The sequence below is a fragment of the Phyllobates terribilis genome, unplaced genomic scaffold (genome assembly GCF_046119375.1).
Source record: "Phyllobates terribilis strain yellow unplaced genomic scaffold, ASM4611937v1 Scaffold_2__4_contigs__length_985480577, whole genome shotgun sequence".
NCBI lineage: Eukaryota > Metazoa > Chordata > Amphibia > Anura > Dendrobatidae > Phyllobates > Phyllobates terribilis.
Window position 1 is genome coordinate 390,300,116 of NW_027362762.1, and position 27,825 is coordinate 390,327,940.

The window sequence follows — 27,825 nt, forward strand, 5'->3', positions numbered from 1 at the left end:
GACCGCCTCTGAGGATGGCGCAGAAGGAATGAAGGCCGGAGACGGCGCCGAGAAGGGAGCTGAACGGACGGAGGCAGGTAAAGGGGACGTCTCTACCCCGAGCCGAGAAACCGTGTACCTGTCCCAGCTCCCCGTCGCAGAGCCCGAAATTCCCCCTGCCGTGCCCGTCGCTGCATCGTCACCGTGCCAGACTAGGCCTCAAGCAGAAGCCGCGGCCGCGACCCCTGTGACGTCACGCGCCTCAACCCTGAGCGCGGCGAAGCAGGAAATACCATCGGCCTGGTCGCAAGGTCTAGTACCTCCGGGCGCCGCAATTCCAACAGCGCCCCCTACCTCCGCGGAGCCACCGGCCTGGTCGCAGGGCCGAGTACCCCCGGGCGCCGCCGTCCTTACGGTGCCCTTTACCTTTAGGGTGCCCCAAGCCTGGTCGCAAGGCCTGGTCGACCCGGGCGCCGCTACCATCAACGCGCCCTCAACATCTCGGGTGCCGCACCTGGGCGAAGATCTATTTGCCCAGCACACGTGCCCGGATGGGCAGCCCTTTGTATGGCCCCAGGAGTACTACCAATTGGAACTCCAAAGAGCAAGGCCCCTGTGCGAGCCCCTGATTCCGGCTCCGAAGCCCGTCAGGAGAACCCGGCTCCCGCTAGAAGAAGCACAATTCGAGTGGGACCCCACCGGAGGAGACCTCATGGGGTTCACTCAAGAAACGCGGGCAGCCGCAGCAGAGCGAGTGGAGTGCTGCCGCCAGCAGTTGGCAGCCTTCGAGCAAGAGCGGAAAGAGAGGCGGATCCGTGAGCAGCGGCTGCAGGAACAGAGCGCAGGGCAGAAGAGCCGGACCAGGAGGAACCCCTGTGCAGCTCATGGTCCCCGTACCATCGGGACTGTGATTAAATTCAACCTGCAGCATGGGTGGGGCTTCATAAGGGACCATCATACCCCCGGCGACGTCTTTGTAACCCGCAGAGACGTAGAAAGCCATCTGCCGGAGGGACACAGAGGTCGTGACCTGTACGTAGGGGACGAGGTCACGTTCACCCGGCACAAGTGTGCCAAAAGACCCTACGCCCTCCATGTACATCGCCTGACGGAGGAGGAGCTGCGGTGTGAGGAGGAGCAAGAGGACCCGGACGGGTCTGAAGACAAAGAAGGAGCAGGAGGACGCCGTCGTTAAAGTACGGTAAAGAGACTGTAAATAGTTACCCGTCGGGGTACAGTGAACTGTTGCTGCTTTAAATATGTCCCCGTTGGGACAAGAGTGAACTGTTAACCCGTGTGTCCCTTAATCCCACTGGCCGAGGACTGAGAGCGGCCATACCTCCCCTTGTATATAGTTGCGCTTTTTAAGGCGCCCCCTACTGGTTTTATAGGAAACCGTGTTTCTAAAAGAGACTGTCGCACTTTACCCGGTCACAAGTCGACAAGAATGTTTATTATGAAGAAGTTTTATGCTGATATATATATATGATGTTTTATTTGTTTATGTTTTATGAGAAAAAAAAATAATAATTTTGTATGTTTGATGTTTTATTCTCTTACAGCCCGAGGACGTGCTGTGATTTACCAGGGGGGAATGTAGCACCCTGAGGATTCGGCTGCTACAGGGGTATTGCACCTCACTCCAGAGGTGTGGTATTCCACTCCCGGGTAAGGATGGAGTGTGGAACTGAGCTCAGTAGGCTGCATGCACTACATACATCCCATTTCCGAGGGACAGATCAATGGTACTCCCACTAGGTATATGTGCAGGTACGACAGTGTCTGTCCCTGGCTGGAGTGGGAGGGGGGTGGAACATCCCAGTAGTGTAGGGGCAGATAGGGGGAGCAGTCTGGGTAATGCTAGGAGCTCATTGGGTGCTGGTCACCTGAGCTCACACATAGAGGGAGTATATAAGGTGGGAACCATCTTAGATCAGGGTCAGACAGGCAGACAGTTACCAGTCAGTCTGTTGTAGAGGGTCAAGCAGTCCTGAAAGAAGAGAGAGAGGAGAAAAGAAGGACCCAGAGAGAAAGAGAGAGGGAACCCCAAGAGCCCAAATACAACCAGAAGGGTGAAGGGTTGGCACAAGGGTACCGGATCCCAAGCTGGTGGAGGGCACTAATCCTCAGCCAGAGACCGGAGGTTGTGGGCAGGATCTGCCACGACCCCCCACTAAATCCACTGCGAAGGCACACCGAGTATAGGGTCAGGGAACCCAGAGACAAGGGTTTTACCAACAAGAGGCCCGAGGGAGCCGGACATAAGTGGATCCCTGGTGGGGAAGGCCAGAGAAAAGGAACGTCAGAAAGGGAGCTCAGGATCACGCTCCAGAATTACCTGGGGGTTGGCCGAGTCCAGGACCTGGTGGACGCAGCACGGCTCGGGCGGTCACTCAAGGCCGGAGTGACCAGCACAACAGCAGTAAGTAAAAACCCTGAACTGCACAGCCCGACTCTGAGTCTGATTACCATCCTCACTGCACCACCACAACCACCATCCTCTACAACTGACCCCCTGAGGCTATACCCCTCCCGTTGGGGGTTATACTACCAGAAGCTGCACACACACCACCAGCCTCAGCGGACCCTGCTGCAGCGGCGGCCGTATTGACCGCAAATCAACGGGTGGCGTAGTCGACACTAAAGAACATCCAGCAACATCTGTAGGACTGCCACACACTGAGTTTGACACCCTGGGCACGGACCGGGTCACCGCCACTCGGAGACTACAACCCCCATCTGATCCGGCTCCGGGTATCCCTCAAACAACACTGGCCCAGGGGGCGCGTCACATGTAAATGTGTTTGTACATTCAGCCTGAGAAGGGCCATGGGGGCCTGCACACAGGGGCCTTCCAAATCATTGCATTTTTGCTTTTTCTATTTTACACAGTGTCTCAACGTATTTGGAATCGAGGTTGTATATTTTGTAACTTTTTTTTCTCTAAAATTCAATAAAAAAATTTTTTATATGTTACCATATTGTAAGCTGTAACTTTTTTCGCCAACTGAGTTTTATGACGTCTTATTGTTTGCATGACGAACTGTAGTTTTTATTGGTATGATTTTTTTTGATACAAGAAACTATTGATCACATTTTACTAATTTTTTCAAGGAGAAATTATCCTAAATCATCAATTCTCAATTTTTTTTTTTACACAATAAAATGCAGTTACAAACATGTTTATTCTGTCACCCTATGCAACGACCCATAATTTTTTTTATTTATTTGGTAAAAGGGATGTATGAGAGCTTTTTTTTGTGGAACAAACTTTAAACCCTTACTGGTACATCACCATGATGCGGGCTCAGAAACTAAGCTGAGCGTGGAGCGTAGCTCTGCTCATGAATGTTGACCTGTTAAATTCCGCTGTCAATTTGTGACTTCGGCATTTACAGCACACCGGCACACCGGCAGGGGGCGCACCATTGTAACTGGCCATCGGTGCACCCACGACATGATTGCAGGGCACCGATGGGTTGCCATGATAGCCAGGGAACTACTGAAGAACCCTGTGCCTGTTATGATGGTACTCCTGTGAACGCTGTAAATTAAAAATAAAAAACTATTGCAGAATTGCGCTTTTTTTTACTGATTTTCAGCACTTGGATTTTTTTTTACCACTTTCAAGTACAACTCGTTCCACAAAAAACAAGCACTTACAAGGCTATGTTGATGGAAAAATCAAAATGTTATGTCTCTTTGAAGAAGGGGAAGAAAAAATGAAAATGCAAAAACGGAAAATCGCCCAGTCATGAAGGGGTTATCTTTAGTTGAAGAACTATAACATTTTGGAGCTCATGACTTTCTGACTTTGTTATTCACTTTTTTTAGGCAAAGTGACAAAAAAATAGCAATTCTGACTTTTTTATTACAGTGCTCACAAGAGCAAGCTACGTGACAAACTAGTTTTATAGTTCGAGTTGTTCTAAACGCAGCAATGCCAAATATGTGTAGATCTTTGTTTTTTTTTCCAATAGTAAAAGACACAAGGAGAAAGGGCGATTTACAATTTTTACATTTTTTTTTTTTCTAAGAATTTTTTTAAAAATTTACCGGAGTAATAAACAAAAAACCTAGTCTTACACAGGGAATTAGGAGAATCGAACCTTAGTAGATCTCCCTCCTGTTCCTGCAGCCTGTCAGCATCCATCTGCACCCCTCTTCTCCTTCACACTGGCTGAGATAAAGGGAGAGGGATAGAGCATTTCACTCAGCCAGTATCTGTACCTACATGAACGAGAGCTTTTTTTATAGGCTGAGAGTCCAGCCAGCCCAAGATATCACAGTTAGGGTGCAGTGTGACCTCTGTATAAATCTGACCGAGATCAGACCGCAATGCTCAGACTGGCCGAAGTTCTCCCAACCCCAACATGACAGCTACATAGAAATATATGAATCTGTTACTCTCGGGTCGGGAGAGGAAATATATCAATCTGTCAATCTCGGGTTGGGAGAGCCGTCGGCCAGTCCATGCATTGCAGTCCGATTTATAGAGTCATCTAACTGCGCCCTTAAAGTGATGAAAGCCAGGTGTGTTACCTGCAGACACACATGTAGTTCTTACTTTGATCTGTGATACAGGATTTTGGTTCGGGGGGGGGGGGGGGGGTGAAACTTCTGAGTGAGCCTCTAAATAGTTAACCCTAATTACAACTATGGTGGCGCACCCTAATAGTGGATGTAGGAGAACCTCAACAGATGACCGTGCTGTTACTAAGTAAAAATCTCTATACAAAGACCAACACTTATATTACCGCCATATGGTGACCATATAGTGGTAGATACCAGTGCTACAGAACATGTAAGATTACAGTACAGTTACAGATAGTGATTTACAGCTGACGGTCTCTTTTCCCGTCTTTTCCATCTGGCCCAGACAGACATGACAACTTCTTCCAGCCAGGACTTGGCTGCAGAGATTACAGCAAAGACACATTAGACTTCTCATATTTCCAGCACCATCCCCATCTTTCCCCAACCTGCACAAATGCCTTATCTTGCTGATAGCCCAATGCTGATCGGCTGCTGTATGTATCCGTATTACTGCACCTACTGTGTGGTACTGTGTGCCCTCTAGATGGTAAAACAAACCTCTAGAATATATTAATGCCCCGAGCAAGTGCTCTAGAAAACAGTGCCCACATTTTTCTCCCTACAAAGTAAGAATGCCCTCTGTGTGCCACTTTGACAGTCACAATAACCTGAATTCCCCTATAACAATAAGTGTCCACTTAACATTTAATAATGTCCCGAATCACCCCCCTGTATAGCTCCCCTCTATAAAGTATGATGCTCTCCTATACACAGCATAATGACCCCAGCACTGTATAGTACCCCCACACAGTATACTGACCCCTTAGTAGCCCCGAAACTGTTTGATGGTCCCAACACTGTTTAATGGCCCCCACACTGTACAAAGACCTGCAATTAGCTCACACACTGTTTGATGGCCCCCACACAGTATGATGACCCCCTCACTGTAATTCCCACAGTGTATGATGGCCTCCTAAATAGCCTCCATATAGTATAATGCACCCCATAGTCCTCCATATAGTATAATGCACTCCCCATAGTCCTCTATACAGTATAATGGTCTCTGAAGGGGGGCACAAAAGGCCTGTGCTGTGGGCCGGTACTGACTTCTCTTCACCCTTAAACCCCTCTTCTAAACGGATAATTTCCCCAGGTGTGCTGTGCTGTTGCATACGTTCTGCACTTACTTATAGGCCAGAAGAGTCGGCTACAGCTCTGTCCTTGAGATCGAAATTAGTAACACACCAGGAGACCTTGGGTCCGGTTCAACAGGTTCAGTTTTACTGTTAAGTTCAGGTACATTCAGCTGCAGCACACAGTACAGGGCAGAGCCCCCTACGGTTGATGTTCCCATAAAGCAGTACGCTTCAAGAACCTGCCTCCGGTCTGCCTGAACTGTCCTCATCTCAGCAGCTCCTGTTGACACTAGGGACTCCCCGTCCGGCAACCCAGCTTTCCTGACCCCTGCCACCATTTCCTCTTGCTCTTCCGCGACTGGCCTCTTCCACTTAGGAGAGAATGAGACATGGACTCCAATGCCTCTATCGGGCCATAGGCCCTGGACTAAAAGATAAAGTAAAAAAAATGTTTTTAGAAAAATATAAAACTTTAAATCACCCCCTTTTTACCATTAAAATAAGCAAATAAAACAAAAAACAAAATATATTTGGTTTTAGGCTGTGTGCCCACGATGCGTTTTTTAAGTGTTTCCGCAGCGGCAATTCCGCTGCAGAAACGCTTAAAAAACGCTTGGTAGAAGGTCTGCCATGTTCCCCATGTGACCGCTGACGTCGGCAGGTCCTTCAGTGTACCGCGAGCTGCCGGCAAGCCAGGACGCATTGAATAAAGACTCCGGGGGCCATCAGAAGGTAAGCATGATATTTATTTTTTACCATTCTTTCGGTCACACTATATAAATCCATGCTGTCTGCATGATGCTAAAATCGCTTGGAAAGCGCTTGACAACCCGCATGCGGAAATGCATGTGAAGAACGCTTCGCTTCCGCTTGTCCATGGCAGGAAAAACGCATGTACAATCCACATGCGTTTTTTCTGCCAGGGAGATGCAGAAACGCTCAGGAAAAAATCCGGAGCATTTCCGCATCGTGGGCACATAGCCTTACTGCGTTTCTAAAAGTCCGATCTATCATAAAATAAATTAACCTATGTGTTAAAAGCCATAGATAGAAATAAAAAAAATTAAAACGCTATAAATGCATTTATTTGGTTGCCACAACTCCACCAAAGAATGCATTAAGAAATAACTAAAATGCATATGGTATCAATATAACCATCAGCTTACCTCACACAAAACAAGCCCTATCACGGCTCAATTTATGTAAAAATTATAATGTTACATGTGTTACACACACACCGCCCAAGTTCAGATAGGGGCGAGACCGGTTACATGAATTCATTGGAATCCTGGGTGAACCGTTACTCATGGTGACCATAGGCTGTTGCTTCTCTCAGGCACACACACGATTGATTCAGTTGCTGACCAGACACATCTGACAAGAGTCCTCAGAAACGGTATAACAGTAACATTTAATGAGGCATGGGCAGTGCAATGTAAATGTCTCTTTGAGCAACAGGCTCCAGTAATAACAGTACAATCTCCTTTGCAGCACAGCAGTACACAGTCTATTATCCTGTAGCACAGTACAGCACAGTTTTAATGCATACACAACCACAGGCTTTTCCTTCACAAGGACTCAATAGTACACAGCATTCTTTATCCTGCATGGAGATGGAGGGGGGGAGGGTTTGATGAGGGAGATGATCTCTGTGACACAATTCCTTCCAGTCCTTATCTCCCTGGCCGATGATAGACTTCCTGAACTAACTGTGCCGGGTATCTGACCTGTGTTGAGCTTCACCCTGGACTTGAATCCTGTTCTCTTTCCTGCACTTCTGTGAGATACAGATCACACACACCACTTCTGCCTTTGGCTGCAGCCAGAATGTAAACAACTTCCCCACAATCCCCCTGGGGCTCTGCTAAAACACTCCCCTTCTCCTGTGACTGTGTTAACCACTATAGTTGCTGGATGCTTCTGGAACACAACACTTCCTGTCTCATGTGCTTGTGTTACTTCTAATAGTTACTTAATGCTTTTAAAGCAACAGCACTACTTCTGCATGTCTCACTCTTCCCTCCTTTTTGAATGTCATCCTCGACATTCATCTTAATTGGTCAATCTGACCAATTCTGAGACAGTGGTGAAAGTTGGATAACTTTATATACAAATTGGCATTGTGAAATTGGTATAACGTTCATAAACATTGATAACAACCTAATCTTATGACCTTTTTCTTGTAGGATGCCTGTAAGAAATAAACAATTAACACAATTAAAACAATCAGCATCTCTTCAGCTGGAGCTTTTTGTACGTCTTCAACCAGCTCTCTCTCTCTATGCTTTAACAGTTCTTTGTTTCTCCAAAGTCTTTTAAGGAAAATCAAAGCATGAAAACAATTCTTTCCACCAGGCAACATCTTCCATACAGCCTCTCGATGGTGAATACCACTCAAGTGGGCTTACCTGGCCCGCAGGCAGAGATACCTGTTTCCAGTCGACAGTCCTTGGCACTTGACTCGGTTCACCAAGTGTCTCATACGTCAGCATCACGGGCCACCTCACTTCTCGAGTCGATATCCTCCTGGTGGGTTGTTCCTCAGAGACCACGGGTTCTTCGGTCACAGAAGTTTCTTCCGTCGCACTCATTTCCCATGCTTCCTCAGATGCTCCTGGAACTGCCTCTGTAAGTTCCTGTACTTCTCCGGAATTGCCTGGTTCCACACGGTCTGGTAATTCCGCTTCTCCTGAGTGTTGATCGGTCTCTCCTGTGACCGGTGTTCGATCATCATATCTGAATTGAACTTCATCTGTACTCCTTGGTACAAACTCTGGAGCCTCCTGACTTAGTTCACTCTCCTAAGTAGGGTACATCCCTCTCCTTGCCGGTCCGAGAAATACAATAGTGTGTTCTTCTCCATCGGAACTTTCAAGGTCACTATCCACCTCCAGAGCTTCAGTCTGTGGTGGTCCCTTAGTTGATCTTGGACGATGTTGGTTTACTTCTGAGAAGTCTTGTTGTGGTGGGAGATAAGCACAGGGTAGTAGTAAATTCCGATGGACTATTCTGGTTTTCTAGTCTCCCATTTCCTATCGGATTTCATACACTGGGCTGTCATCAGCTTTCCTCCTTACAACCACATACACCTTGTCTTCCCAGTATGAACGAAGTTTTCCTGGACAGCCTTTCTCACGTACGTTCTTGACTAGCACCCTGCTTCCCGGTGCCAATTCTGCTCCATAACATTTTCGATCATAGTACTTCTTACTCTTGCTCTGTCCTTGCGTAACCACTTTAGACGCTATGTTGTATGCCTCTGCCATCCGTTCCTTCCATTTCCGAGCATACTCTGGATACGTTCTGTAAGTTTCTGACACCGGAGTATTGAACATGATGTCGATTGGCAGCCTTGGCGATCTTCCATACAATAGGAAAAAGGGTGAGTAACTCGTTGCATCGCTCTTTGTACAGTTATAGGCATGTACCATTTTTAACAGAGAACTCTTCCAGTCTTTCTTCTCATCAGCTGTTAAAGTGCGCAATATCGACAATAATGTCCGGCTAAAACGTTCCACTTGTCCATTATCCTAGGACGTTGTGTGGGATCTCTGAATTCTACAGTACTTTCCTAGCTTGGCAAAGAGCTGGTTCTCAAATTCTCTTTCTTGGTCGTGGTGTAACCTCGTAGGGACCCCAAACCTCAAAGCAAAATCATTGAAGATCTTCTCTGCCGCTGTTTGACCCGATTTATTGGTAGTGGCATATGCTTAAGCAAATCGAGTGAAATGGTCCATCACCATCAAGATGTATTTGTAACCACCCTTGCATGTCTCGAGATGTAGAAAGTCTATTGAGACCATCTCAAACGGATACGTAGTTTGGATGTTGCCAATAGGTGCCCGGGTTGATGTGTTGGGACGTTTATCTTTCAGACACCCACACTTCCTGGTCACGTACCTCTCAATATCTCTGTGCATGTATGGCCAAAAGAAACGTTCACGGATCAAGTTGGTTGTCCTTTCCACTCCCAGGTGTCCCATGTTTTCATGGAGTTCTTTGAAGACCAACCTACGGAATACTCTGGGTAGTACCAACTGCCGGTTTTGTCCTCCTTTACGATACAGGATACCGTCTTCACTGAGGTAGAGCTTTGTCCATTCTTTAATTAAAACAGATACTGCTGGTGACTCATTGTCTCTCTCCCGTTTATTTGGAAACCGATTTTAGTCCACATAAAGTAGTATTCTACCAATTATCTGATCTTCCCGTTGTGCTCTACGGATTTTCCCTTTTGGTAGTTGTTGAATAGACCGGGGGTGATCTTGTTCTCTCACTTTTACGGTGGTTTCCACCATCAACGGACACCACAATGGTGTGTCTTCCTCCTGATAAGCTTGTACTGCTGGGTAGTGCTCCCAATTGCTTCCAGACTGACTTCCTCCGAACATTCTTGCATGAACTCCTTAGGCTCTAGTGGCATTCTTGACAATCAGTCGGCATCCGCATTGCATATTCCTGGCTTGTACTTGATGCTGAAATTGAAGTCAGCTAATTCAGCGACCCATCTCTGACCCGTTGCATTCAGTTTGGCTGTAGTAAGGACATAGGTCAAAAGGTTGTTGTCAGTGTATACCTCAAAACTCTTTGCTGTAGTAGAGATAATCTCTAAATAGTTCACAGATAGCCCATTTCAATGCCAGGAACTCCAATTTTCCGGAATGTAGATGGTAATTCTTCTTGGCGTCTGTCAGCGTTCTAGAACCGTAACCAATGACTCTCATTTTTCCATCTTGATGCTGATACAGGGTAGCTCCCAGTCCAACTTGAGAAGCGTCACAATGAAGAACAAATGGTAAATTGAAATCAGGATATCCCAAGATGGGTGGTTTTACCAGGTAGTCTACTAGTTCTTCCAATACCTCCTGGTGGTCGGCTGTCCAGAGAACGCGCTGTTGGGACGAAACGGTGTTGTTTTTATTAAGCCCGGTCCTACCCGCGTTCATCTTTTTCTCCGTGGCTGCTATTGTCTTTGTTGTCCCACCAAGAGGAGGTATAGTGGAGTGGCAATCCTAGAGAAGTTCTGAACGTAAGTACGATAGTAGGAGAGGAATCCTAATATCTGCCTCAACTCCCGACGGTAGAGGGCTGCTTGTCTTTTAAGGCCAGTACCGGAGTGATTTCTGCTGGGTCCATGGTATATCCTTCTCTGGACACAATTTTCCCTAAAAATCGGACTTTCACACTTCTTTTCGGTCAACTTAACTCCGTGTTATTGATATCGTTGTAATACGGTCCTCACGTGTTCACATGCTCCTGGAAAGTTTTTCTGTGTACTACATTGTCATCCAAATACAGCTGGCAGATATCGTCCCTCAATCCTTCTAAACATGTCTCCATGCTCCTCTGGAATTCTGCTGGAGCTGAACTGAGCCCAAACGGTATGCGGATCCACTCATATAATCCCCACGGTGTGATGAATGCTGTCAAGGGTCTACTGGACTCTTCGACAAACCCTTGGTGGTATGCCTTACCCTGATGGAGGACAGAGAACCAGGTGCTTCCTGATAGGCTATCCAGCATATCTTGGATTTTTGGTATCGGGTGTCGATCAGGCACTGACTTTCGGTTTCATTCCTATATCAGAGTCATCTTTGGAGAACACATGACACTCTTCACTCAGCATCTGTTTTGCTACCACTAGATCTTCAGCACACAAGTGTTCCAAAGGTACTGGGGGATCCCAGGAACCCGAGGTGGGTTGCGCAATTTCCTCTCCTGGGCAACTCCTGTTACTTGGTGGGGAGACTGAATTCACTGTAAACCCCTGGGCTGGTCTCACACTGGCTGGATATACCATTTTAACGGTTTCTATGTGACCTAACACAGTGTTTTGAACCAGTCTAATTTTGTGTTTCGTAGTATTCATCACCGGTACTGTAACTCGAGCAAACCCACCAGTCTCACCTTGAACAAGGCCTTCCGGAAGTTCTGAGAAGTCTTTTGGCACGAACAGTCTTTTCTGGACTTTTCTTCCAGGTTCTACCTGGACTCCACAACTCACCCCCACCATTTGGTTTGCACAGAAGAGGATTAGGCGCAAGCCTACCTTGACTTCTTTTAGGTCCATTGTATTCTGTACTTTATTTACTCTATGAATCACGTTTTCCACCACGGCGTTGGGTATGGCAAGTAATGTGGCGATTGCATCCACCACCAGTGCCCCTGCCTTATGTTTCGCAATGACCTCACTGATTACATTATAACCCAGGATAGGATCCTCTGCCACATTCTGATCACTGGTCACGAGAAAAGGTACCAAAAGCTCGATGGTGTTGCTGTTCTTCATGGCCCTGAGTTGGAAAATCACTTCTACCCCGCCTATGAAAGCGATCTTGTCTTTTAGTGACCGAAGGCACAGTTGCTTTGGCCAACCAACTACTATCCAAGCGACAGCCACCAAGGATTAATTGTGCACATTTGGTTATATAGGTTGCACAGACTTCAGGATTGCATACATGAGCAGATAATCAAGATGAATGATGCTATTGTAACTCACGATCAGCAAATGATGTCAGCCAAGTGTTTATACAGGATGAAAATCGTGAATTAAAGGGGATATTTGGTACTTAAAAAAATATATGTGAATAAGCAATAACAGGCAGGTAGTTGCTACCTGCCTGTTGTGCTAGGCGTTATTCTCCGCCAGCATAGATAGGTCACAGACTTCTGCTGATGTCTGCCAATAGAGTGGCGGTTTCTTTTCCTGTTGACAGGGCAAGACTACTGATGTCATGCTAATTGACAGCCAGCTGCCTGCTGCCTCATTGTGGGAAGCTGGCTGTCAATGAGCATGATGCCAGTAGTCCCGCCCTGTCAACAGGAAGAGAAGCTGATGCTCCGTTGACCAGGAGCAGCTGAATCTCCGGCAGGAGCGGTCAGTGACTGGCGCAAAGTACTACAGGCAGGTAATTGCCTCTGTTAGCAACTACATGACTGTTAGTGCTTAGGCACTTTTTTTTTAACGTCCTGGATATCCTCTTTAAATGGTGGAATAGCGATCATCGTAACATTGAGTATTGCGGACTGCCGTCACATAGACAATAGATAACGTTCAAATCCCATAAGTGATACCATTTATCTCGAATACATGAATTCATAGAGTATTGTACAAACATTTCCATGGATACTGTACCAAGATAATGTAATCGAATTAGCAAGCAAAACATTTTTCGTTAATCACGAATATGCACAGTACCTGTTTTAATGCTCCAACTGCTATTGAACTATTGCCTTGGAACATAATCAACCCTATTTAGGACTTCAATTTCAACTCTTCCTTTTGCTGATCAAATAGTTGAAGGAGCGAACAATCTCCATTTACTTTATACAATTTTAAAAAGTTAAACGATAATTTATTCACTCGAAAAAAACTATTTCATACACGATGAACGAGGGCTTTTGGACACATCGTTCAGTCGCTCAACCTATTCACAAAACACAATTATTGTGAACGATAGGTCGTTTTCCATTAGATTCTGATGGAAGTGCAGCTTCACTTATAGGGTTCTAAGACAGGCTTGTGAAATTTCAGAAGCAGTTCATGGCCTAGAGCAAGCAAGCCATGCAAAGGTTTGTCGTTATTATCACCTTTGTTTGAGAAGTTAGTTGATGAACAAAGTCTTTGTCGAACTGTGGATTCTTGATTGATCCTGTCAAAATGGCCTAATGTATTCATTAGTTAGTCTGTGATTTGTTCTTGATCTTCTGGTTAAGACGTCAAATTTGAGAAAAATAGTGCCAGAGACACCACTACTTTCACTACAAACTTGAGACCCTTGCCTATATGAATTACTATTTTTGCCATATCCTGCAGATCTAGTTAAAGGGAACCCGCTATCAGATTCATATTGTCTGAATCAAGTGCAGCATGATTCTGACATTGACTGGGCGATTGCAGGTATATTTTACTCCTAAAAGCTGACTAGTCTGAGGCAGGTTCCCAGCAGGCTTTTTACCTGAATGGGCCTTCTTATCTCTAGGGCCCCTATGCAGCTGCACAGGTTGCACCAATGATATACGCCCCTTTGATGCTGCCCATCATTTGGGGAGTTCGAATCTGATGACAGTTTAGATATTTGTGGTTAATATAACAATAATTCATTTTGATTTTAATGAGAATAGATGCATGAAAGCAGATGAAAATGACAGAAAATGGATATACAATGTATACCAAAGCTGCATGAGCACTTCATGGTAAATTATATTTAGATTACTGATACACAGACACAACACAACTTAAATCAGATGAATACACTGTGATTGAAGGATATCATGTAGCTCATAGTCATATAGCCTCTGCTTCCATTCCCATGGTTTTCATTTGTTTTATCTATGTTTGGTGTTATCCTTAGGAACTGTGGAAAATATGAACTTATAGTAAAGAATGAGTAATATTTTTTGAGTGAATACTTTTTATTGTATTTGCTTTGGCATCTACTGTCTTTGATGCTGTTTTGTAGGTATGATACATATTTTAGTTTCTTTAATTTTGCTTTGATGTATAATGAATTTTTCATGAAAGCTATGATCCACAGTGTCTTCTGACTACACAAAGTCAATTTTGCCCAATGAGAGAAAAAGTTAAGCAACAAACACAAAAATGTGGACATTTTTGCGATTGCGTGGTTTGCTGCAAACGACTTGGTATTCTAAAACAGTCAATCATTGATGAGACTGGATACAAATGTACCAAATTTTCAGCTAACAGAGATACTGGGGGCCCGATTCATCAAAGTTTTATGTAAAATGCTTTGAAAAGTCACAAAATTTTGGTGCAACTCAAGGCACTGCTAAAATATAGCGACTTTTGTCATTCTCATGCCATCTTTGCATAGCCCTGACAAAGTGGGTTGTAAAGAGGCACACACGAAAGTGAACTCCACTTGTCTGATGCTCCTGATTCATTAAAGGGGTTTTCCAGATTTGTCACGAAAGTCTGCAGTCACTTTGTGTCACTACAGACTTGTGAATCCGCACAGCACGCACTGTAAGAATTCATCGGTGCCGGGAGTGAGACAGGGCAGTCATGAGACCACAAGTATGCCATAAGAATACTTCCATCCACATTCCAATTTGATGTGCACAGCCTTGCTCAATTCACTTATATTGAGCGAGGCCGCACATATCTAATTGGAATATGGCCAGGAGTATGCATATCGTATACTGGCAATCACATCACCACCCATTCCCAGTTTCACCACCAGAGAATCCTGGCAGTACACTGTACACACTATGAGGATTCACAAGTCCACAGTGGAAACGCACTAAAAACGCATGGGCATTTTTTACATGTGTATTTTCTGCGTCTAATGCAAGTTTATGGGAAAAAATCTGCACATAAAACTCAGCGTACCAACAAGAGAAATTGACATGTTGCAGATTAGAAACATACATTGCAGGTCCATTTTGATGAGTAAAAATAAAAGCACAGTGGGCAGGAGATTTCTCTAAATCCCATCCACTGAGCTGGAACTGTAAGACAGTGCGTTTTTGTAATATGTAGTGTCAAAAACTCATCGTGTGCATACAGCCTTAGAGCCACATGCCTCTTAATGAATCAGGAACCTCGCACTCCACCCTGCCCCCTCATCAAGATCAGCGTGAAGATCACTGGGCTCGATGAATCAGGGCGCCTTGGTGTGTACAGATTTTTTGTCTCTGGGCTTAGTCAAGAATTTTACCATTTACCATTAGCAAACTACATCTTGTAAATCATGGGGAACTAAAACATAACTGTAAGGAATATTATAAAATATTAATATCAGGGAAATGTTCGTCCATATCTGCCTGAGATAGATGTTCACCCCCCTCCCTTATTCCCCTTCTGCTCAGCACAAAAGCCCCAATTAGTCCACGCCTGGTAAATAGCTTATGCAAACAAGACCAGGCAAGGAGTGTTATAACTTCATTAAGAAGCAAGCATCTTGTCCCTGAAAGACGCAGGAGGTAATTAAAACGCAGGCTTGCACTAATTTGCGCGTAACTGTTGAAGCTGCTTCCCGAGCTTCAAAGGGGAATTTGCAGACATGATGACTCCGATATGAATTATGAGATATTATGAGTTCCATAGGTCCGACAGTGACGGGACCCATATGTGTAGTGACCAAATCAGCCCAGGAATGTATAGGTAGTTTTCCAGGACTGTAACCAAAATCAGGGAGCTGTAGCGCAAAAACACCAGAATAGCAGACTGCAGCTATGTGAAGTGTGATATCAAAATAAAGATAAAATCATAAGGGAAAAAATGTCGTAGTTTGCAAACTTCTGCGATCAACGAGCAATGAGTTATCGCAGAAGTTAGCGTTTCTAATAAAAATGTACAGGCTGGAGATCGGCCCACATGATGTCACCACAAGGGGCGTGTGGCCAGATCTCCACTTAGGTATAAAAGAATCTATGGAGAAGACAGGAGCACTCATCGCCAGGGGGGAATAAGAATTATAAGCAACGGGTCCTGTTCAATAACAGCATATTTCATCTGGAGAGCCCCTCCTCCACCTATATTGAATCGTCTCCACGATCGTATAGTAAGTTTCTTCTTTAATCCTTATTATTTTGTGTAACTGCCTATGTATTTTAATGTCCCCTTTGTAACATCCTTATGTATATATTTTTCCTAAACACTGCCTCCCTTTTGGATTAAATATAAAATTTAATAGTTCTGTTTCTTTTGTTCTGTAATCGTTCCCTTCCCCGAAGCCATATACGCTACCGAAACGCAGGCGTCTGGCCAGGCCTGTATTATATTTAAAACTCGGCTGGTGGTGACAGAGAGTATTAATAATTGGGCTATCGTGAAGCTGACAGTGACCGTACGGAGGGCGTTAAACACGGATTCCAGGCTGTGGAACCCAGGGTGTTGAGCCATACGCTCACTGGTCGCTTACCGATACCTGCGTAGAGAGTAGTCTGGATCGCGTGCTCGCGACTCCGGACGAAATACGGACAGCGTGACGGCACGGTGAGATATTGTGTGATCTCCCCGGTGTCGTCCTGACTGTGTGTGGGTGGAATCCCTGACAAATTGGTTGCAGCGGTGGGATACTGTGTGATCCTGCCGGTGCCGTTCCTGACAAATTGGTGGCAGCGGTGGGATATTTTATGATCCTGCCGGTGTCGTCCCTGACAATAACAATTAGAAAAGGCGCAGAACTCTTTATAATGCGCAAATAAGATTTGTTTTCATGTAAAAGAAAACTATCTTTAATCTATTCCTGACTAGGCCAATTTTCATTTAGTCTTTTCCTCCACTTCTTACAACTTTTTTCCCATCATACCCATATGAGGTTTTGTTTTTGTGGTCAACTTGTAGTTTTGCATGGCACTATTCACTTTACCATTTAAAGGGAATCTATCACTCCCTGGGAAATTTTTACCTATTAATATGGGAATATAGGTTCTAGAATACTTAAAATAGTCATACCTGTATGCCTCATATCTGCGGTCCTGTTCTTCACAAATCATCTTTTAATCCTGCGTTCTTCCAAGCTCTGGGGCGTGCGGTGCCTGGAATGAAAGTAAGCCTCTAGTCTTCAGTTGCGTGCCTGTCACCTCCCATCAGCGTCACAGGGCCCTGTGACGTACAGTGGTTGTCCTGCACTTGCACCCTACAATTGTGATATTCCATGTTACTTTTCAACCCTTCTATGGGCATTTTCTTCTTCTTCCTTCTGCAAAGGTGCCGAGTTTCCTTCCAGGCACCGCACACCCCAGAGCCTGGAAGTACACAGGATTAAAAGATAATTTCTGAAGAACAGAACCACAGATGTGAGGCATACAGGCATACAGGTATGACTATTTTATGTATTCTAGAACCTGTATGCTCATATTAATAGGTTAGGTACTCCCAAGGGGGTGACAGATTCCCTTTAATGAACTTAAAATGGGAAAAGAACACTAGTAAATGGCCTGGAATGGTGAAAAAAACCCCACCCAGGCCCCAATTCTTCACTTGGTTGTTGTTGTTTTTTAACCTCTTCAGTTATGTTCACACAGCATTTTTGTAGTGTTTTTTTCTGCTGCGAAATACTGCTCTCTAGGCAGTAAAAACGCTGTGTTCAAAATATAGGTTTTTCTGTGTTTCTGTGGCATTTCTTGTAGCATTTTTTTTGAGGTGGACTATATGTGTAATGTCTAGAGTACATGTTTAATAAAATTAGTTTTTTCACCAAAAACACAGCAAAAAATGCTGAAAAAACACAGCAAAACCAGTTTGTTGATTTTTTTTGCACACTCATTGCTTTCCATGCGTGAAAAAACTACAGCAAAAGAGCTGAAAGAATTGACATGCTGCAGATTAAAAAACACTGCAGTTCTCAAATTCAGTCAAGAAAAAAAAAACAAGCCTGTGCATCATTTGTGAAATATCATAGCTTTTGCTGATACTGTAAAATGCAGCTTCTTATTTGCATAACAAAACACAGCAAAAAAAAAAACTTATAAAAATGCTGAGTGTGAACGTAGCCTTATGTGTTTTGAACCCACCTCTGATTTTTGCTTATAAATACAGATGCTAAGTTTTGACCAAAATATGAAAGAGTGAAAGTGACTTTATTGTGTTTTCAACTTATCTAAGGAAAATGTATGCTGGTTAGGGCTCAATTCACACGTCAGTTTTTCATGAACGAGTGCTATCTATTTTTTTCACGGATAGCACTCATACTTTTGATAGTCTATGGGGCTGTTCACATGTCCGTGATTTTTTTGTTGTCTGATTTTCACTGACTGATGAAATTCAGACCAAATTGATGAAAATCTGATTGAAATCACTGATAAAAATCTGATGACACTGATAAAAGATCACTTATGAGCCTTGGTTCTGTTTGTCTCCTGTGAAAAAAAACCCTGACATCTGTATGAGGCCTATGGAAACCCTGACATCTGTATGAGGCCTAAGGAACTCATGATATCTGTATGAGGCCTATGGAAACCCTGACATCTGTATGAGGCCTATGGAAACCCTGACATCTGTATGAGGCCTATGGAACTCCTGACATCTGTATGAGGCCTATGGAAACCCTGACATCTGTATGAGGCCTATGGAACTCCTGATATCTGTATGAGGCCTATGGTAACCCTGACATCTGTATGAGGCCTATGGAAACCCTGACATCTGTATGAGGCCTATGGAAACCCTGACATCTGTATGAGGCCTAAGGAACTCATGATATCTGTATGAGGCCTATGGAAACCCTGACATCTGTATGAGGCCTAAGGAACTCATGATATCTGTATGAGGCCTATGGAAACCCTGACATCTGTATGAGGCCTATGGAAGCCCTGACATCTGTATGAGGCCTATGGAACTCCTGATATCTGTATGAGGCCTATGGAAACCCTGACATCTGTATGAGGCCTATGGAACTCCTGATATCTGTATGAGGCCTATGGTAACCCTGACATCTGTATGAGGCCTATGGAAACCCTGACATCTGTATGAGGCCTATGGAAACCCTGACATCTGTATGAGGCCTATGGAAACCCTGACATCTGCATGAGGCCTAAGGAACTCATGATATCTGTATGAGGCCTATGGAAACCCTGACATCTGTATGAGGCCTAAGGAACTCATGATATCTGTATGAGGCCTATGGAAACCCTGACATCTGTATGAGGCCTAAGGAACTCATGATATCTGTATGAGGCCTATGGAAACCCTGACATCTGTATGAGGCCTATGGAAACCCTGACATCTGTATGAGGCCTATGGAAACCCTGACATCTGTATGAGGCCTATGGAAACCCTGACATCTGTATGAGGCCTATGGAAACCCTGACATCTGCATGAGGCCTAAGGAACTCATGATATCTGTATGAGGCCTATGGAAACCCTGACATCTGTATGAGGCCTAAGGAACTCATGATATCTGTATGAGGCCTATGGAAACCCTGACATCTGTATGAGGCCTAAGGAACTCATGATATCTGTATGAGGCCTATGGAAACCCTGACATCTGTATGAGGCCTATGGAAACCCTGACATCTGTATGAGGCCTATGGAAACCCTGACATCTGTATGAGGCCTATGGAAACCCTGACATCTGTATGAGGCCTATGGAAACCCTGACATATGTATGAGGCCTATGGCCTCATTCACACCTCCACTTTTCTCATGTACGAGAAAAATGGACAGATAATTTTGATTAGACTTTGATCCGCGATTTTCCGCAGACCACTCAGTCCACGAAAAATCACAGCAATGTGAATGGCCCCAATGAGCACTCATACCTGTGATGGTATCTGTGAAAACCATGGATAGCACTCGTATGCGAAAATCGGACATGTGAATGAGATCTAACTGTGACACACTGTATATCTCTCATATTGTCAATAGATATTACATGTAATTTAAAGTAACAACTCAAATAGGAACATGTGCAAATACTTACAATATGTCGAGCTGCAAAAACTCCATCAACTATTGCACAACAGAATGCTGCCACCACTCCGAAACTGATGAACACAATGGAGGCTACTAGCTGAAGGGGAAAAAAACACATTTACAATGAGTTATAATTATAACGCTTTCACGGCAAAAAAAAGGCATATAAATAGTCTTGTGGCTAAATCTAATCTATAGTAGCCTGTGTGTGCTGCTGAGGAACTCATTACTACAGAGACAGAAAAATTATATCATTGTACACCAGTAAAGGCGATGGATTTCTTATTACCTTGTAAGTAAAAATTATTACTACATCACATGATTACTGAATTCTATATTAAAGGCGATTCACATCGCACACGCAATCTATGAATCTACCCACATGGCATATTTCTTTGTAGGTTTTTCCAAGTACACCTCTGGAAAACTGAAGAGTGAAGGTGAGGTTAGGCAGCGTTGTTGTGATGCAGTCTATGTTGCCAGTAAACCACGTCATTGACTACATGACGTTTTTGCATAAACCAACATGTTTAGACAATTAGGGTATGTGCACATGGTCAGGAGCCACCTGTGGCCCCGACGCTGTGGAATAGCAAATACATTTTTTTTTTATATACATTCAAACTTTCCTCATTGATGTTAATATATGGGGAAAGTCCACTAGTGGACCCGTAAGAGAAATTGACATGCTGCGGGTCAAGTTCACAATTTAAGGAAAAAATGCCAGCTCACCCTTTCCAATCCAGGTAGTAAGGAAGCTCGAGACTAGCCACTGCCTAGGCATTTGTAGATGCACATTTGAAGAGAAAAGAAGGTCCATGTTCCAAGTTCAATTAGAAGTAAAAGTTATTTATTAATAGTCCTATGCTAGGATACCAGGATTAAGAACGTACTTAGGTTTCATGGAGGTCTCCCCCTTCACCCTTTCTTTTGCAATGTGTATATAAATTTGAAAGAATTAATAATGAAGCTACAATTTTATTTCTAATTGGACTTGTAAGCTGGGCCTTTTTTTCTCTTCAAATGTATATCACCCAGCCACGACCCATCTTCAATGCTTTTACTAAGGGAAGGAGGTTATTGGCCAAAATCTCGAGATACATGACCCCATCCATCCTCCCTTCAATATGGTGCAGTCGTCCTGTCCCCTTTGCAGAAAAGCACCCCCAAAGTATGATGTTTCCCCACTATGCTTCACGGTTGGGACGGTGTTCTTGGGGTTGTACTCCTCCTTCTTCTTCCTCCAAACACGGTGAGTGGAGTTGATACCAAAAAGTTCTATTTTGGTCTCAACTGACCAAATCACCTTGTCTCATGCTTCCTCTGGATTATCCAGATGGTCAATGGCAAACTTCAAATGGGCCTGGACATGTGCTGGTTTGGCACCCCAGGAGTCCGGTTGCCACAGTGGCATTGCCTCCCTCACAAGGGGTGATGCCATGCCTGGAAGCAAGCAGGAGTCCCCTAATCAGGTTTTGCTAGCATGCAACACTTTCCTGGCTCCAGACCAGCAAGGGGAGCTCCTCCCCTTAGCAACTGGGATCTGGAGGCGGGAGTTAGTTAGTGTGAGGAGAGCAGAGAGGAGTTGAAGTCAGGACATCGACGAGGAAAGACCTAGGGAGTGGAGCTGCACGGCAGTTCACCCCAGTGGAGAGAAGCACAGAAGAACCGGACACCGGAGTCCGAGGTTGTGGGGCACTGAAGGCCCAGCAGCAGAAACCGGAGGGCAGGAGACTGCAGGTCTCCTGGCCCCATCAGATGCCCGGAGGCTCAGCAGCACGATAGGGCCCAGCACCACCACGTGGGAGTGACACTCCAGGAAGGCCCGAGCTGCCTGCTATACGGGTGAGCACAAAGATGTTTTACTCAGGGACGAGTGCCACAGCATAGCTGCAAGCAGCAGGGCCAAAGAGATTAGCACAAAGGGAAGGCCTACAACTTCACCTGGCGAGGTGGATTCCCAACTTGCTTCCAGGCCGCCCGGACCTCTACTACCAGCTAGTACCCATGCCCCGGTTTGCCTAACCACTGCAAGTAAAGATAAGAGGACCGCCATTAAGTTGTGGACTGATTATTAACTGCGCCATCCTCTGCACTACACCACACAGCAACATCTATAAAATCACCACTTCCTGCCCTGGAGCTAAGCTGGAGAGCTAAACCAACTCTGCTGCGTCATCATCGGCTCCAGAGGTTCTGCACCGCAGCGGCAGCTCCATATAGCCGCATACCACAGGTGGCGTCACGAACATTATATAAAAACTATAATCCCCTTTCTCAAATTCCCCTTTTATTGACCTCCCTGGGTCACGGACAGGGTCACCGCCACTGTGACATCTCCCCTAGCAACGACCGGCCCGGCTACCGAGCACCCCACGGCCCAGGGGGCGCGTCAACTTGGCGTCACGAACAGGATTCACGAAGCCCGGTATAACCGGGTCCTGTGTGCCATAGACTGTACTGAACTGTACTGAACTGTGTTATCACGTCATTTGCCGTCAGCCGAGATCCTTAAGAGATCCTTCCTCCTGCAGAGCAGCATACCGGTACATCAGCAGACGCCCAGGACCTGGCTGAGGTTCACTAGGGGGGAGGAGGATGCCCAACCGAGGAGAGGATTCAGCCGCGGCCGCCGCCACTGTAATGCCGTTATCAATGCCGTATATACCAGGGGCGGCGTGGTTTCCCCAGTACTCAGGGGAGTCGCACACCCTGAACGACTTTGAGGAGAGACTGCACAGTTTGTTTAAAGTGTACCCCCTGTATGAGGAGCAAAAAGTCAGCATCCTCATAGGCCAGCTAATCGATGCAGAGAGAGGTGAAGTCCTGGCCGGACAGGGACAAATGCACTGTCAAGAAAATACTGGCCCGGTTGAAGGATACCTTTGACACCCGCACCACAGCAGAAATTATGATGAAGTTCTACGGGTGCAAACAAAGGGTGCAGGACAGTGTACGGGACTATGCTCTAAACCTGCAGGAGGCACTGCGAGCCATCAAACAGGTAGACCCCGACAGTGTGCGCCTTCAGGTACAGGAGCTGACCAAAAGTGTGGCTGCGTTAACCAAAACCATACAAGCCATTCAAGTGTCTCTAAAGGGAAGAATCCAGCTGGCTTCCAGTCCAGATGATGACGTCCCGTGGCGACAGCAGAGAAGAATTCCACCGACTAGAGGGAGGAACAGCGATCGCTACAACCAGGACGGACAACCCATCTGCCGCCGCTGTCAAAAGGGGGGGCACTTCGCACGATTCTGTAATTTAAACGAGCAACCCCTGGGGCAGAGGGCCAACCCCCGGGAGTTAGACGACCAGGCCCACAAAGCTGGCGAGACAAGTACGTGGGAGGACGACCGGTCCTACCTGTTGTGCTTGATGGCATCCCGATGAACGCACTGCTGGACACTGGGTCCCAGGTGACAACGATGCCATATATCCTTTATAAACAATACTGGACTGATTCAGACATTACCCGCCGTCCAGATGAACATCTTAGTATCTATGCCAGCAATGGTCTGCCCTTGCCTCAGGTGGGGTATAAAGAGGTGACCATAAAAGTTGGCCGAGTAGAGCTGCCATCACAAGGAATGATTTTTGTTGATATTGATCGCTGAGAAAGCCATCCTATGATAACTATAGGCATAAATGTGATAGAGAATTGTCTTGGGGAAATTATTCTTTTGTTGCAGCAGGTCGCAGAGACTGCCAGTTCCAGTCAGCAGCGAGTTCTGCAGAAGGAGATCAGAGCCCTGATGAAAAGACAACAGGTAGAGCTGTCTGGTGGAGAAGTCGGCAGTGTCAGGATGAGTGATCCATTCCCCATTGCAATGCCCCCTAGGAGTGAAATGTTAATATGGTGTTGGGCAGCAATAGGTCTCAGTGGTCAAGTTTATCAGGCCCTGGTAGAACCCGTGTACTCTGATAGTAGGCCCACCATCTTGACAGCCAGGGGGGGAGTCAATTTCCGCAAGGGGAGAGTACCAATACGCATCCTGAATTATGGGGAGAAAGAGGTCCATTTACCCCGGTATGCCACCCTTGCTAAGCTATTCACTGTCAGTAACAATGCAATAAAGGCAGTGGAACCCTAGCCTCCATCCAAACCGGCGGAGGATAATGGCCCCAAAGGGCAGATGGAGGATTGGTGTCAGAAGCTACAAGTAGGCACTGACTCCACCCCTTTGCACCAAAAGCATGAAGTATACCGGGTGGTCCAAGAATATGATCGAGTCTTCAGCAAACACCCACTAGACTTTGGGCAGGTAAAAGGGGTCCAACATCATATCCCCACAGGAGATCATCCGCCCATTAAGGAGAGGTACCGGCCTGTACCCCCAGCTCACTATTAATGTGCCAAAGGAATGTTACGGGAGATGAAGGAGGCTGGGGTGATCAGAGATAGTTGTAGCCCCTGGGCAGCTCCATTAGTTCTCGTTAGAAAGAAAGATGGTACAATGAGGATGTGTGTTGATTACAGTCAGATTAACCGCATTACACATAAGGACGCCTACCCATTGCTCAGAATAGAGGAATCATTAGCTGCACTAAGATCTGCTAATTATTTCTCCACTTTGGATCTCACCAGTGGGTACTGGCAAGTTCCTGTGGCAGAGGCGGACAGAGAAAAGACCACGTTTACAACACCAATGGGCCTTAGCGAGTTCAACTGCATGCCATTCGGGCTCTGCAACGCGCCAGGAACCTTCCAGAGGTTAATGGAGTGTTGCCTAGGACACAAAAATTTCAAAACCGTCCTGCTGTACCTAGACGACGTAATCGTCTACTCAAAGACATATGAAGACCACCTGGAGCACCTGGCCGAGGTGTTCGAAGCCCTATCTGGTTATGGCCTGAAAGTAAAGCTGTCCAAGTGTCACCTGTTGAAGCCCAAGGTGCAGTACCTAGGTCATGTGGTAAACGCTGAAGGTGTAGCACCAGACCCTGAAAAAGTCGCCGTGATCAAGGACTGGCCAAGACCCTCCACTATCAAGGAAGTGCGGCAGTTCCTCGGGCTAGTGGGCTACTACAGGAGATTCATCAAGGGTTTCACCAAGATAGCGGTACCCATGCAGGACCTCTTAGTGGGCCAGTCCAAGAAGGCCAAGAACCCGAAACCTCCGTTCAAATGGGGTAAACCAGAAGACGAATCTTTCATTCGACTGAAAATGGCTCTTACTGGAGACGAAGTCCTGGCCTACCCCGACTATGGCCAACCATTTATACTTCATACGGATGCCAGCAACGTGGTATTGGGAGCGGTGCTGTACTAGGTACACCAGGGCAGAGAGAGAGTGATTGCCTACGCCAGCAGGAAACTCCGGCCCGCGGAAAGGAACCCCGACAACTATAGTTCCTTTAAGTTGGAGTTTTTAGCCATAGTCTGAGCTGTAACAGAGCGCTTCAAACACTACCTCACCTCCTCCAGATTTACAGTCTTCACAGACAACAACCCGCTGACGCACCTGGAGTTTACCATCAAGTATCGGGTGGGGCATAATAACACTAATGTTGATGCGCTGTCCAGGATGCCCAACTTGCCAGATAGGGGAGAAGACCCGGAAGATTTGGAAGAGATAGAGCTACCCGCTTTCCATCATCATGGGGTGACCCAGTGCTCCCACTGTGTGAGGGACAAGCGCTCCGCCAACAGAGAGGCCACGTTCAACCCATTGCCCCACCATGGATGGGTAGAGATGCAGGATAGCAACCCGGCTGTCCTCCTGGTAAAGGAGTTGCTGACACAAGCTGACTCGCACCCTGATCCAGATGCTCCACAGGAGACCCAACAGTTGTGGAAGGAGAAGGGCAAACTGTTCATCTACGAGGGAAAGCTGTGTCGAAGAAGTATCAACTCCCGGACACACGAACTGGTCTGGCAGGTGGTAGTCCCAAGGCGGGATGCGCCAATGGTCTTAGAAGCGTACCGCGATGGAGCAGGACACTTCGGGTGGAAGAAGTTGGAAGTCCTGCTACGTGAGCGATTCTACTGGGTTAGCATGAGGAAAGCAATCAAGAGATGGTGTCGAGAATGTGGTCCATGCAACCTGAGACGGAAAGACCATGACAGCCAGAGGGCTCCCCTGCAGCCCATAATCACCAAACAACCACTTCAACTGGTAGCCTTGGACCACATGAAGCTAGCCCCAAGCCGGTCAGGCTATGTCTACGCTCTCACCATAGTAGACCACTACTTCCGATTCCTTGTAGTAGTGCCAGTGAAAGATCAGACGGCTCAAACGGCAGCCAAAGCATTTCAACAACACTTTTGTCGCTCGCACGGTTACCCTGAACGAGTGTTGACCGACCAAGGTCCAGCCTTTGAAGCAGAAGTGTTTCAAGAATTCTGTAACTTGTACGGCTGCAAGAAAATAAGGACGATGCCGTTTCATCCCCAGACCAACGGGTTGTGCGAGAAAATGAACCAGGTGGTAATGGACCTGTTGAAGACGTTGCCCCTTGAAGAACGTAGCCTGTGGCCAGAGCAGTTACCAGATTTGGTGGACCTATATAACCACATCCCGGTGAACTCCACCAACTGTACACCCGCTTACCTGATGAGAGCAAGACCTGGTAAGCGGCCCATTGACTTAGACATGGGAGTTTTAACACCAGAGACGACATCACCAGATGCAGATTGGGATACGGAGCGGCAGCAACAATACCGCAAGAATGCGTGGAGAGAAGTTTTCCAACGCGAGACAGAAGCAGGAGAAAACTTACAATCAGCATGCACCTGCAGTTCCCTTGTCACTTGGAGAACAGGTACTTAAGAGGAAGAGACGAGTGCATAAATTAGATGACCAGTGGGAGGATGAGCCATACTACGTCCTACCCTCAAATTACGATACCACCAAAGTGTGCCTCATCAGTAAAGATGGAGGGGAAACTTCAGCAGCAGTCTCAAGAGACCACTTGAAGATATATCCTGAACAGTTGAAACACAAAGAAGAAGACCAAGACAGCCCTCAGCCCACAGAAGAGGTGGAAGAAACGGTCCAGACAGTCCTTGGAGCATTTCCCCGGTCTTGGACGCAGGTGAACAGAGCAATTGTGGTACCTGACCTTTCTCCAAGCGGCCTCACCGGAAGCTGCAGAGGCTCCAGAACATCTGGAAGACCAGTCGGCCCCAGAGACAGATGCTTCCTCAGCAGCAGATCAGGAGAATCTACCCTCTGCTAGCAGTGAACCTGTCGTACCCAGGGTGAGTCAAAGAATTCGTAGGAGATTACCCAGCTTACCAGTGTTACCTCAGACTACCCGTAGTGTAGTTCACACTGAACCCACCACACCCGACACTAGGGACCAGGGTAGGTCAGTGACAACAAATGTACTACGTAGAACGACCCGGAGTACTAAAGGTCAGCTCCCTGCCCGTTGGAGGAACTAAAATGTAAGATAACTAAAGTGTATGTTATATATAGTTGTAACCGTTGAATAATCTTGGATATATATAGTTGTTAAATTTATGGACAATTGGACCACAGGACTAAGTGTGGTCAGGACAATATTAAAAATAGTTAGTAAGTGGCCTTGAAAATAAACGACCAGGCCCACCGAAAGAGTGCCCTGAAGCCACGCCCAGGGACGATACTCAAATTGGGTTGATGGGGTTCCCACCAGCCAAATTTCAGTTATCCGGATTGTGGTGTAAAGACTAAGCGCCGTAGTGACTGCTACCAATTTTTGTTGTTTTTTTGTAGTTTTTGCTTTTTGAGATTTTGTAAACTATTTGTAATGGGAATTGTTATTGTCGATTGTTAATTTTAAAAGGTATTCTCAGTCCGGGAGTA

The 27,825-nt window shown here is 46.0% G+C and overlaps 1 protein-coding gene across 1 annotated transcript in view; it reads right to left on the bottom strand.

Annotated features, from left to right (window-relative positions):
* The window catches only part of TMEM255B (transmembrane protein 255B), a 163,890-nt gene that overhangs the window by 90,269 nt on the left and 45,796 nt on the right, over nucleotides 1–27,825 (bottom strand). The window contains exon 4 of the mRNA XM_073670528.1: nucleotides 20,042–20,131. Within this exon, the coding sequence (XP_073526629.1) occupies nucleotides 20,042–20,131 (90 nt within the window). The remainder of the gene's footprint in view (nucleotides 1–20,041; nucleotides 20,132–27,825) is intronic.